This window comes from Saimiri boliviensis, chromosome X (assembly GCF_048565385.1).
Source record: "Saimiri boliviensis isolate mSaiBol1 chromosome X, mSaiBol1.pri, whole genome shotgun sequence".
Lineage (NCBI taxonomy): Eukaryota > Metazoa > Chordata > Mammalia > Primates > Cebidae > Saimiri > Saimiri boliviensis.
In genome coordinates, this window is record NC_133470.1 from 130452069 (window position 1) to 130462932 (window position 10864).

Sequence of the window (10864 nt, forward strand, 5' to 3'; positions counted from 1 at the left end):
GAGACCATCCTGGTCAACACGGTGAAACCCCATCTCTACTAAAAACACAAAAAATTAGCTGGGCATGGTGGCACGTCCCTGTAATCCCAGCTACTCAGGAGGCTGAGGCAGGAGAATTGCCTGAACCCAGGAGGCGGAGGTTGCGGTGAGCCGAGATCGCGGCATTGCACTCCAGCCTGGGTAACAAGAGCGAAACTCCGTCTCAAAAAAAAAAAAAAAAAAAAAAAAAGAGAGAGAGAAAAGTGGGCCTCCTTCCACACATTAATTTGGGAGTCAATTTTTTTTAAGTGCTGTTGGGTAAGATTTTAAAAAATTACAACACATCAATATGTTGTGAATACTGTTATTTCATTCCCAGCCATTAGAAAACTTTCCCAAATCTTACACATTGATATAACTAATTTGTCGTTCATATTAAGTGTTACATATTGCTTATGAGGCATCCGTTTTCTGGTATCATTTTAAAAAGTATGCTGATTGTTGAAAACAGAAAACACAATAGAAAACTATTCAAGAGGACTAGTCAAATCCTCCGCTTTCACCCTTAGATTCTTTTCCAGCCCATCTTCTCGATTTCCTACCTTTGCCCTTTTTAATGCTGGATTGGATTCCAGGGGCAATGGTGGACTGTAGGGGTCTTGGAGGTGGGAGTATTGAGAGCAGAAGAAAGAGACGATTCGCCAAAGAAAGAGAAATGGTCGTTTTACCCTAGAAGGCTGATCCTCCTGGTAATCTGAGAAAGGCGAATAAAGAGTCCAGGGGGAAGGTAACAGTTTATTGTCACTGATTGGCAAATACGAAAAAAGATTGACAGTATCAAGTGGAGGGAACGCAGTGGGCGGGCTTCAGTGTTAATGGGAGGGGTGACTGGGGAGGCGAGCTCAGTGGTGACGCGGCACTCACGTGACCAGGAGTCGACGTGTGCAGAAGTCCTTATAGTCCAGGGCCTGTTTCCTGTAGCAGCTCCCTATTGCTCGAGAAGAAGAAAAGTGCTCAAGATCCTTTCAGGTTAGTACAAAGGTGAGCGCTGACTTGGAGACCCTGGGGCCGAGGAGGCCGAGAGCAGAAAGCAAACGGGGCCGACACTGCTTTCCCCACTCCTGTTCGGCCCAACTCCCATTTTGTGCAGGAAATTTGGGGCTGTTTGTTGGGGTATGGCGGGTGGAGAGAGAGAAGGGTAGCTAATCAGGGTCCTGAGAGGGAGATTGAGAAACTGTGTGTAAGAAACTTGCTTTTCCCACTCCCTGCTTGCAAGAAAACGGGGGGCACGGAGGAGGGCGGGGTTGCCATAAAAGGAGGGCGAGGATGAGGACGTGGGAAACTTTACACCAACGAGGCCTAGAATCGTGAAAGGGACCCCGTGATCCAGGTACCAGCCTGCTCACCAAACACTCCCATCTGTCTGCAGGATATTTGGTTTCTTGGGCGCGACACAAATCGAGGTGAGGGAAGAGAGGAAAATCCCCTGCATCCCTGCCGGTCAGTTTTTGTAAAGGTGCTATTGCTTCGGGTCTCTTTGGGTGGGGGTGGAAGTGTGAGTGACACCAAAGCACGTCCCGGGGTCGCAGCAGCCCCTCCCCAACCGGATTAAGCGCCGGAGGCCGGTGCGGAGCCTGCAACGGAAATGGGGCGGGGGAGGGGGAGGCTGAAGAGCCACGGTAGGGGGAGGGGAGGCCAGAGACGGACCAGCCCTCCCAGGTGAGAGGCTGGAGGTTCAGAGGGCTTAGAAAAGTCTGAAGGGCGGGGGTGCTGGCGGCCAGAGGCAGGAGAAGGGTTAATTGCTTCCTTACGGCTCCCGTTTCGGTGTTTGGAGAGGCTTGTAGCAGGGCCTGCTGGGAAGATGGTGGGCAGGAGCAGGAGGAGAAAGATGGAGCTGGAACGAAAGTGGGCGGGAAGGGAGGTGGAGTCAGGGGAGTTCTGAGCCTGAGGATCCAGCTTTCTCTAGTTGGAAAACTTTTGGAAAATTAGGGTACGGAGTCAGAAAAGGCCAGTCGCTATAGGATCCCATACTCTGGCTGCTGGTCTTTTTGCCTGGCACCTAGTTGTTTTGTGTCCTTGTTTTCTAGGATTACTTTATTCAAAAACGAAATAAAAAATACTCAATATGCAAAAGTCTTGTGAAGAAAACGACATGCCAAAGGCCGAGGAAGACCGCCCTTTGGAAGATGTACCACAGGAGACAGAAGGAAATCCTCAACCTTCTGAAGAAGGTGTAAGCCGGGAAGCAGAAGGAAACCCCAGAGGAGGGTCGACTCCGCCTGGCCAGGCATTTAAAGAGGACACACCCGTTAGGCATTTGGACCCTGAAGAAATGATAAGAGGAGTAGATGAGCTTGAAAGGCTTAGGGAAGAGATAAGAAGAGTGAGAAACAAGTTTGTGATGATGCATTGGAAGCAAAGACATTCACGCAGCCGTCCTTATCCTGTGTGCTTTAGGCCTTGAATTCATTTTTGCCTAATATTAAAATCTGGCCCCAGCTTTCTTTCTGTTAGCATTTTTTGATGTATCTTTGACCTCCATCTTACTTTTAATCATCTGATGAAACTTTGTTTTAGGTAGTTTCCTTAGTTCCAGCATCTCATTGGATTTTGGATTTTGACCCATTTTCCAGTTCTATTTTTCAATTAGAAACTTTCACATATTTGCATGGGAATATGTTCATTCCATATTGTAAAGTAAAGCATAACAGGTTATGGCAAAGCAGCATATTTAATATCAGCTCACATATGTAGGATAAAATTCCAAACTTTCTGTGTGTGCGTGTGTGTATGCATACATCCATATAACATATATCAAAAACTTAACCTTAAGTTTATTTCTGTGTGGTGTGAAGTTTTATTGCTTTTCTTTTTTTTTTCTTTTTGCTTATATGTATTTTTTAATGAACATGTGTCTCGCACAAAAAGAATTAAGGATTGTTTTTTTTTTACAAGTAAGAGTTAATCAGATAATTTGCAACCAGCTTATGAGGGCAATGGGGGCACCTAAACTCTTGATGATAAAAGAAATGTAAACCTCACATTACCTCTGGATCTCTTAGCCAGAGGAATAAACTGGCAATTATTACAGATACACATGTTTAAGACTCAGTCTTTTCATGGGGAAAATATTTGCCTCACAGGGCTGCTGTGGGGAGGAAATGAGGCAGTAACAGCTGTGCTCAGTGGGATCTTGTTCCCCCTGTGCATACAGAACCCCAATCCACTATAGAAGCACCAATCACTTGAGGGTGGACCTGGCATAATTCAACTTGTACTCAGGAACAAGTCCAGTAGCAGAGGTGGGGGCTTCCCTATCAGTCCTCTGCTATTGAGCCCTGTCTCCTCCCCTGGGTCCTGCCACGCCTGCCCAACACTGCTGCCTCTTCCGCTGGACCCTGTGCTCTCTGCTGGCCCCACTCCTGCTGATGCACTGCAGTCCTTGAGGGCCAAAACCCCGCTGAGTCCCCTGGAGTCCTCAGTGGGTTGAATTCTCACTCTTCTGAAGCTTCTCTCTGCTTTGTAGTGACACTTAACACAAGCGGGACTTCTCTAGGGTTGCTTGGGCCACAGTGTCTTTCAGAGCCCTTAGCAAAACAGCCCCTTCTGTTTTCAATCACAAGACTCTCCATGGGAGTGAAATGTGATGAGTCCATTTGGGATTTGGACTGGGGTATAAATTTGAGTCAAAGGCATCATGCTGTAGTCAGGATTGCTGCTCTAAGTCTAAGGAATGAGGTTTTTCCTCTTATGTGATGATCTCTTCCTGAAGGCTCCTGGCAGGCTTGGCTTACTGGTTCAGAAGACTCTTGGGGAACATGTATAAATTGTGCAAAGTGATGCAGGGAACAGATCTAAGGAACAACCCCCTAATTCCATCACTTCTGATGACATGTGGTTAAAAAAAACTTTCAAAATCAGTAAGAACCTTATAAATGTAGTTAAAGTAGAATGCTATTATATAAATGTTAGAGATTATATCTTCCCTGTAGAACAAGCAAACACTATCTCTTCCTCTTGGTATCCCACATATGAATCATTGTAGGGGTTTAACTGGCACATTGTGTTTTAATATTTAACTGATACTTTGATTACTACTAAGAGCTAGTAGGTTTGTCCAAATTAGGTTACTCACTGAATAATCTGTAAGTCTTTTTATTTCTCTAGAGTTATAACAAGCAATTCCAAGAAGAAACAGGGCAGAGAATGGATTATACTCCAAATGTTTTATTATCAAAGTATCTCACATGATCACCTGCATCAGAATCTACTGGGGAGCATCTTGAAAATGCTGATATCTGGGCCCCACATAAGGCCCACTGACCCACATTCTGTAGGTAGACTGTAAAAGTATAGCTTGCAAACTCCTCCAGGTGATAATGATATGGACTGAAGGAAGAGAAGCACTAGTAATACAGTATGCTTTTCATTATTACAAATACTAACTATAAAGCAATTAGAAGGAAATATTGGTGAATGCTTACTGACATTCAGGAAATAGCCTATGCAAGCATTTATTGTTTTAAGTATGAATTTTTAAAGGAAAAGATGGACCTATCTATACAGAAAATGTAAAAGTTTTCTTATAACACAGAAGGACAAGATAAAAAGCTAGGGGGAGGAATGTAACATAAGATGCCTTTTTATTGACTGAACACCATGTTAGCCATGCATTACCTCCTTCCAGTATGAGTAACATGTATCAGAAATAAATTCAAAATTATCTTTAGTAATCATCTAAGAAAACAAACAATTGAGCCAACCATGTGCCCTTGGCTTTCTTTTGTTTTATTTTTTCACTGTATAATGTCATTTGCAGGGAATCTTCATGTCTACAGACCATTCTTCAAGGTGCTGGCAACCTGATAGGTGCTGGTTGAACGAAAATTCTGGCTGGAGTGAAATGAAGTTCCAGGTTCACTGGAACCAGTTTTACAAGGGAGGATAATCCTTCCCCGAGCCCACAGAGGGTGGTGCTCATACAGGATGTGAACGCACTCAACAAAACAATGCTTCTGACTTTGTCTCTCCATTCCAGTCTGCAGCAGGTACTAGGCTCTTCTAAGGCTAATGTCCAGGCTATCCTGTGCAGACATATTGGGGAGGAGGATGGCTGTCCTATTTCAGGTCAGAGCACTTTGCCTTTCCCCCGTTTTCCCTTTCTCTTCTGGGGAACATTTTGTAGGTGAAAAGATAAAGCTCCAAAACTTCCCAGTTGAAAACGTTGGTTGGGATCATCTTTGAGCAAGCATCATAATACTCCATCATAATATATCATAAAAATACTAAGTAATAATGCATCATCATAATAATCCAGCATTTTATCTCCAGACAACAAGGACACTCTCCTAAACAACAATAATACAATGATCACATCCACAAAATTTAAAATTGATATAATCATTATCTAACCTATAATCCTTATTCAAACCTTACATGCAGTTGGTATGTCTTTTAGTCTAGAACAGTTCTCCAGCCATCTTTCTTTCATGACATTGACATTTTGATGAGGATGTTGAACAACTGAAATTCTTTTCTTTTCTTTTCTTTTTTTTTTTTTTTGAGACGGAGTTTTGCTCTTGTTGCCCAGGCTGGACTGCAATGGCGCGATCTCGGCTCACTGCAGCCTCCGCCTCCCGGGTTCAGGCAATTCTCCTGCCTCAGCCTCCTGAGTAGCTGGGATTACAGGCACATGCCACCATGCCCAGCTAATTTTTTGTATTTTTAGTAGAGACGGGGTTTCACCATGTTGATCAGGATGGTCTCAATCTCTTGACCTCGTGATCCACCTGCCTCAGCCTCCCAAAGTGCTGGGATTACAGGCTTGAGCCACCGCACCCGGCCTGAAATTCTTATACATTGATAGTGTAAAATGATATAACCACTTTGGAAAATTGTTTAGCAATTCATATCAAATTAAATATTTACGATTTCTATAATACAGAAATTCCACTCCTAAGTATTTCCCAAGAGAAATGAGAACATATATTCACAAACAGGCTTACATGAGAATTTTCATAGTGGTTATATTTATAATAGGCAAAACTGGATACAACTCATACACGTCCAATAACATCTGAAGAGACATACAAAATTGCTGTATATTCACGCTATGCAATGCTATACAACAACATTCTTTGGTACTCAAAAATCATTAATTATTAGTACTATTTTTTTAAATTGTAGCTTGGGCTCTGGTGTACATGTGCACATCCAGCATACTACAGGACTGTTGCATAGGTACATACATGCCATGGTGGTTTACTGTCTCCATCCCACCCTCCCCCGACACTCATCACCTACAGCAGGCATTTCTCCCGATGTTATCCCTCCCCATCCTCCCTGACTCCCTGCTGTTCCTCCCCTCCCCTCCCCCTACCCCCTAACCTAGCCCAGTGAGTGTTGTTCTCTTCCCTGTGCCCATGTGTTCTCACTGTTCGTCACCTGCCTATGAGCGAAAACATACGGTGTTTGGTTTTCTGTTCTTGTGTCAGTTTGCTGAGAATGATGGTTTCCAGATTCATCCATGTCTTTACAAAGGACATGAGCTCATCATTTTTTTATGGCTGCATAGTATTCCATGGTGTATATGTGCCACATTTTCCTTGCCCAGTCTATCATTGATGGGCATTTGGGTTGGTTCCAGGTCTTTGCTATTGTAAACAGTGCCACAAGGAACATATGTGGGCATGTGTCTTTATAATAGAGTGATTTATAATCCTTTGGGTATATACCCAGTAATGGGATTGCTGGGTCAAATGGTATTTCTATTTCTAGATCCTTGAGGAATAGCCACACTGTCTTCCACAATGGTTGAACTAATTTACCCTCCCACAAACAGTGTAAAAGTGTTCCTATTTCTCCACATCCTCTCCAGCATCTGTTGTCTCCAGATTTTTTTTTTTTTTTTTTTTTTTTTTTTGTGAGACGGAGTTTCGCTCTTGTTACCCAGGCTGGAGTGCAATGGCACGATCTCGGCTCACCGCAACCTCCGCCTCCTGGGTTCAGGCCATTCTCCTGCCTCAGCCTCCTGAGTAGCTGGGATTACAGGCACGCGCCACCATGCCCAGCTAATTTTTTTGTATTTTTAGTAGAGACGGGGTTTCACCATGTTGACCAGAATGGTCTCGATCTCTTGACCTTGTGATCCGCCCGCCTCAGCCTCCCAAAGTGCTGGGATTACAGGCTTGAGCCACCATGCCCGGCTGTCTCCAGATTTTTTAATGATCACCATTCTAACTGGCATGAGATGATATCTCAATGTGGTTTTGATTTGCATTTCTCTAATAATCAGTGATGATGAGCATTTTTTCATATGTTTCTTGGCCACATATATGTCTTCTTTTGAAAGTGTCTGTTCATATCCTTTGCCCACTTTTAAATGGGTTTGTTTTTTTCTTGTAAATCTGCTTTAGTTCTTTGTAGATTCTGGATATTAGCCCTTTGTCAGATAGGTAGATTGCAAAAATTTTTTCCCATTCTGTTGATTGACAGTTCACTCTAATAATTGTTTCTTTTACTGTGCAGAAGATTTTAAGTTTAATTAGATCTCATTTGTCTATTTTGGCTTTTGTTGCCTTTGCTTTTGGTGTTTAGTCATGAAGTCCTTGCCTGTGCCTGTGTCCTGGATGGTGTTGCCCAGGTTTTCTTCTAGAGTTTTTATGATGTTAGGCCTTATGTTTAAATCTTTAATCCATCTGGGGTTAATTTTTGTATAAGGTGTAAGGCAGGGTCCAGTTCCAGCTTCCTGCATATGGCTAGCCAGTTTTCCCAACACCATTTATTAAACATTGAGTCTTTTCCCCATTGCTTCTTTTTGTCAGGTCTGTCAAAGATCATATGATTGTAGATGTGTGGCATTGTTTCCGAGGCCTCTGTTCTGTTCCATTGGTCTATATCTCTGTTTTGATACCAGTACCATGCTGTTTTGATTACTGTAACCTTGTAGTATAGTTTGAAGTCAGGTAGTGTGATGCCTCCAGCTTTGTTCTTTTTGCTTAGGATTGTCTTGGCTATGTGGGCTCTCTTTGGTTCCATATGAATTTTAACGTTTTGTTTTTTTTCTTCCAGTTCTGTGAAGAAGGTCAATGGTAGCTTGATGGGGATAGCATTGAATCTATAAATTACTTTGGGCAGTATGGCCATTTTCACGATATTGATTCTTCCTAACTGTGAGCATGGAATGTTTTTCCATCTGTTTGTGTCCTCTCCTATTTCCTTGATCAGTGGTTTGTAGTTCTCCTTGAAGAAATCTTTCACATGCTTTGTTAGTTGTATTCCTAGGTGTTTTATTCTCTTTGTAGCAATTGTGAATGGGAGTTCACTCATGATTTGACTCTCTGTTTGTCTGTTGTTGGTGTATAGGAATGCTTGTGATTTCTGCACATTGATTTTGTACCTTGACACTTTGCCAAAGTTGACAACAACAATTTTTTAAAAGAATAAACAAAGTAATCCATAAAACTATAAGGATGAATCTTAAAAACCTTATATTGAGTGAAAGATGCTGGACACAGAAAATCACACATACTGTATGATTCCAATTATTTGAAGTTCTACAACAGAAAAATTTGTAGAAATAACCTAAGTTGTTACTGGAGGACAGGTGGCTGGGAAGAGAGACAGAAAACTTTCTGGAGTGATAGAAATACTCTAGTTTAAGCCGGGCGCGGTGGCTCACGCCTGTAATCCCAGCACTTTGGGAGGCCGAGGCGGGTGGATCACGAGGTCAAGAGATCGAGACCATCCTGGCCAACATGGTGAAACCCCGTCTCTACTAAAAATACAAAAAATTAGCTGGGCATGGTGGCGCGTGCCTGTAATCCCAGCTACTCAGGAGGCAGAGGCAGGAGAATTGCCTGAACCCAGGAGGTGGAGGTTGCGGTGAGCCGAGACCGTGCCATTGCACTCCAGCCTGGATAACAAGAGCGAAACTCCGTCTCAAAAAAAAAAGAAAAGAAAAGAAATACTCTAGTTTACACAGTTAATTTTACATAATTACACACTTAAGATCTGTGCATTTCCCTATAAGTGAATTTTACCACATTTTAAAAAAGAGTGTTATATAAGCATCGTAAGGGCAGAAACTTTGTTTTGTCCACTATGTTTCAAGACCTAGTAAAAGGATGGGAATAGAGCAAAAATTCCAAAATAAAAGGAACATAATTTGCAACACAAGTAATACAAGGGCCAGAGGTGAAACTGGATTCTGCCTAAAAATATGTCAGGGATATAGTAATCTCTCAGGACATAAAGTTGTTTCCCAAGAGCCATATTTTTCCTCCAGTCTTCTAAACATTCCACAAGCGGAGTTCATCTCCAAAAACAGCTTATAAAAGAACACATGAAAGTATTCTATACAAGTCACTTTCTTTTTGCCTTAGAGAAGTCTGCTTTTGCAGAATAAGGATTTCCCAAAGAAATATCAACTTTATAGAGTTGTCTTAAGGATAATTGAATGTGATATCTTTTTTTTTTTTTTTTTTTGAGACAGAGTTTTGCTCTTGTTACCCAGGCTGGAGTGCAATGGCACGATCTCGGCTCACCGCAACCTCCGCCTCCTGGGCTCAGGCAATTCTCCTGCCTCAGCCTCCTGAGTAGCTGGGATTACAGGCACGCGCCACCATGCCCAGCTAGTTTTTTGTATTTTTAGTAGAGACGGGGTTTCACCATGTTGACCAGGATGGTCTCGATCTCTCGACCACGTGATCCACCCGCCTCGGCCTCCCAAAGTGCTGGGATTACAGGCTTGAGCCACCGCGCCCAGCATGGAGTCATCCTTTTATGTGATGGGGCAATACTTCAGGCAGGGAGACCAGGAAGGAGCTGTTGCAATGGTTTATGGGAGGTAGAAACAGCAAGTCTCGGTGGTTGATCAGTTGTGAACACTAAGAATGTCTGGCATGGGGAGCTAGTTGAATCTTGGTGTCATTAATATAGATAGAGACCCAAAGTGAGATTTGGGGTGCAGTGAGAGAACTGAAGGAGATTATATTTCATTCAAAGTGAGATTTTTGCAAGTCAAAGTTCAAAATAAGTTGGATAAAATAGCATGGAGCTCAAAAGAGAGCTATATGCTGGAGATACAGATTTGGGATAGTGAAAAACATAAGATCATTTGAACATTGTGGTAGGCTAATGATGTCCCCCAAAGACATCCATGTCTTTTTTTTTTTTTTTTTTTTTTTTGAGACGGAGTTTCATTCTTGTTACCCAGGCTGGAGTGCAATGGCGCAATCTCGGCTCACCGCAACCTCCACCTCCTGGGTTCAAGCAATTCTCCGGCCTCAGCCTCCCGAGTATCTGGGACTACAGGTACGCGCCACCATGCCCAGCTAATTTTTGTATCTTTAGTAGAGACGGGGTTTCACCATGTTGACCAGGATGGTCTTGATCTCTTGACCTCGTGATCCACCCGCCTCGGCCTCCCAAAGTGCTGGGATTACAGGCATGAGCCACTGCGCCTGGCTGACATCCATGTTTTAATCCTTGGACTAGATTAATTTTGTCTTATGTGGTAAAAGGGACTTTGCAGATGTGATTAAGTTAAAGATCTTGAGTTGGGGAGATTATTCAATGGGCTCTAAATACAATCACAAGTGTCCTTATAAGAGAGAGGCAGAGGGAGATTTCACTTCAGAAGTCAAAAATCCAATATGATAATAGAAGCAGAACGTATGGTAATAAAACCACAAACCAAAAATGATGGCAGTGAACCAAAGCTGGAAGAAGAAAGGTACAGAAGGAACCAGCCCTGCCAACACCTCGAAGTTAGCCTTGTAAGACTCAATTTACAGTCCTGTCCTCCAGAAATGTAAAATAACAAATTTCTGTTGGTTTAAGCCACTAAATTTATGGTTATTTGTTACAGCAGCAAAAGAAACCT

The 10864-nt window shown here is 42.8% G+C and overlaps 1 protein-coding gene and 1 pseudogene across 4 annotated transcripts; both read left to right on the plus strand.

Moving 5' to 3' along the window:
• Positions 1–881: 881 nt before the first annotated feature.
• TCEAL8 (transcription elongation factor A like 8) lies at positions 882–3077 on the plus strand. 4 transcript variants are annotated; one of them, XM_010332200.3, is made up of 3 exons: positions 882–1020; positions 1409–1442; positions 2067–3077. In XM_010332200.3, exon 3 carries the CDS (start codon positions 2105–2107, stop codon positions 2441–2443), a length of 339 nt encoding a protein of 112 aa, XP_010330502.1. In that variant the 5' UTR covers positions 882–1020; positions 1409–1442; positions 2067–2104; the 3' UTR covers positions 2444–3077. The 4 variants fall into 4 exon arrangements, with proteins under 4 accessions (XP_010330502.1, XP_010330501.1, XP_010330500.1 ...); XM_010332199.3 differs by having other exon boundaries at positions 882–1008; XM_010332198.3 differs by having other exon boundaries at positions 883–1020; positions 1409–1479.
• Positions 3078–9448: 6371 nt separating this feature from the next.
• On the plus strand, positions 9449–10357 carry LOC141582730 (protein GVQW1-like; annotated as a pseudogene).
• Positions 10358–10864: the final 507 nt, after the last annotated feature.

What these genes read in the sequence shown, in the direction of transcription:
- TCEAL8 (XM_010332200.3), top strand. Translation starts at nt 2,105, where the DNA reads ATGCAAAAGTCTTGTGAAGAAAACGACATGCCAAAGGCCGAGGAAGAC.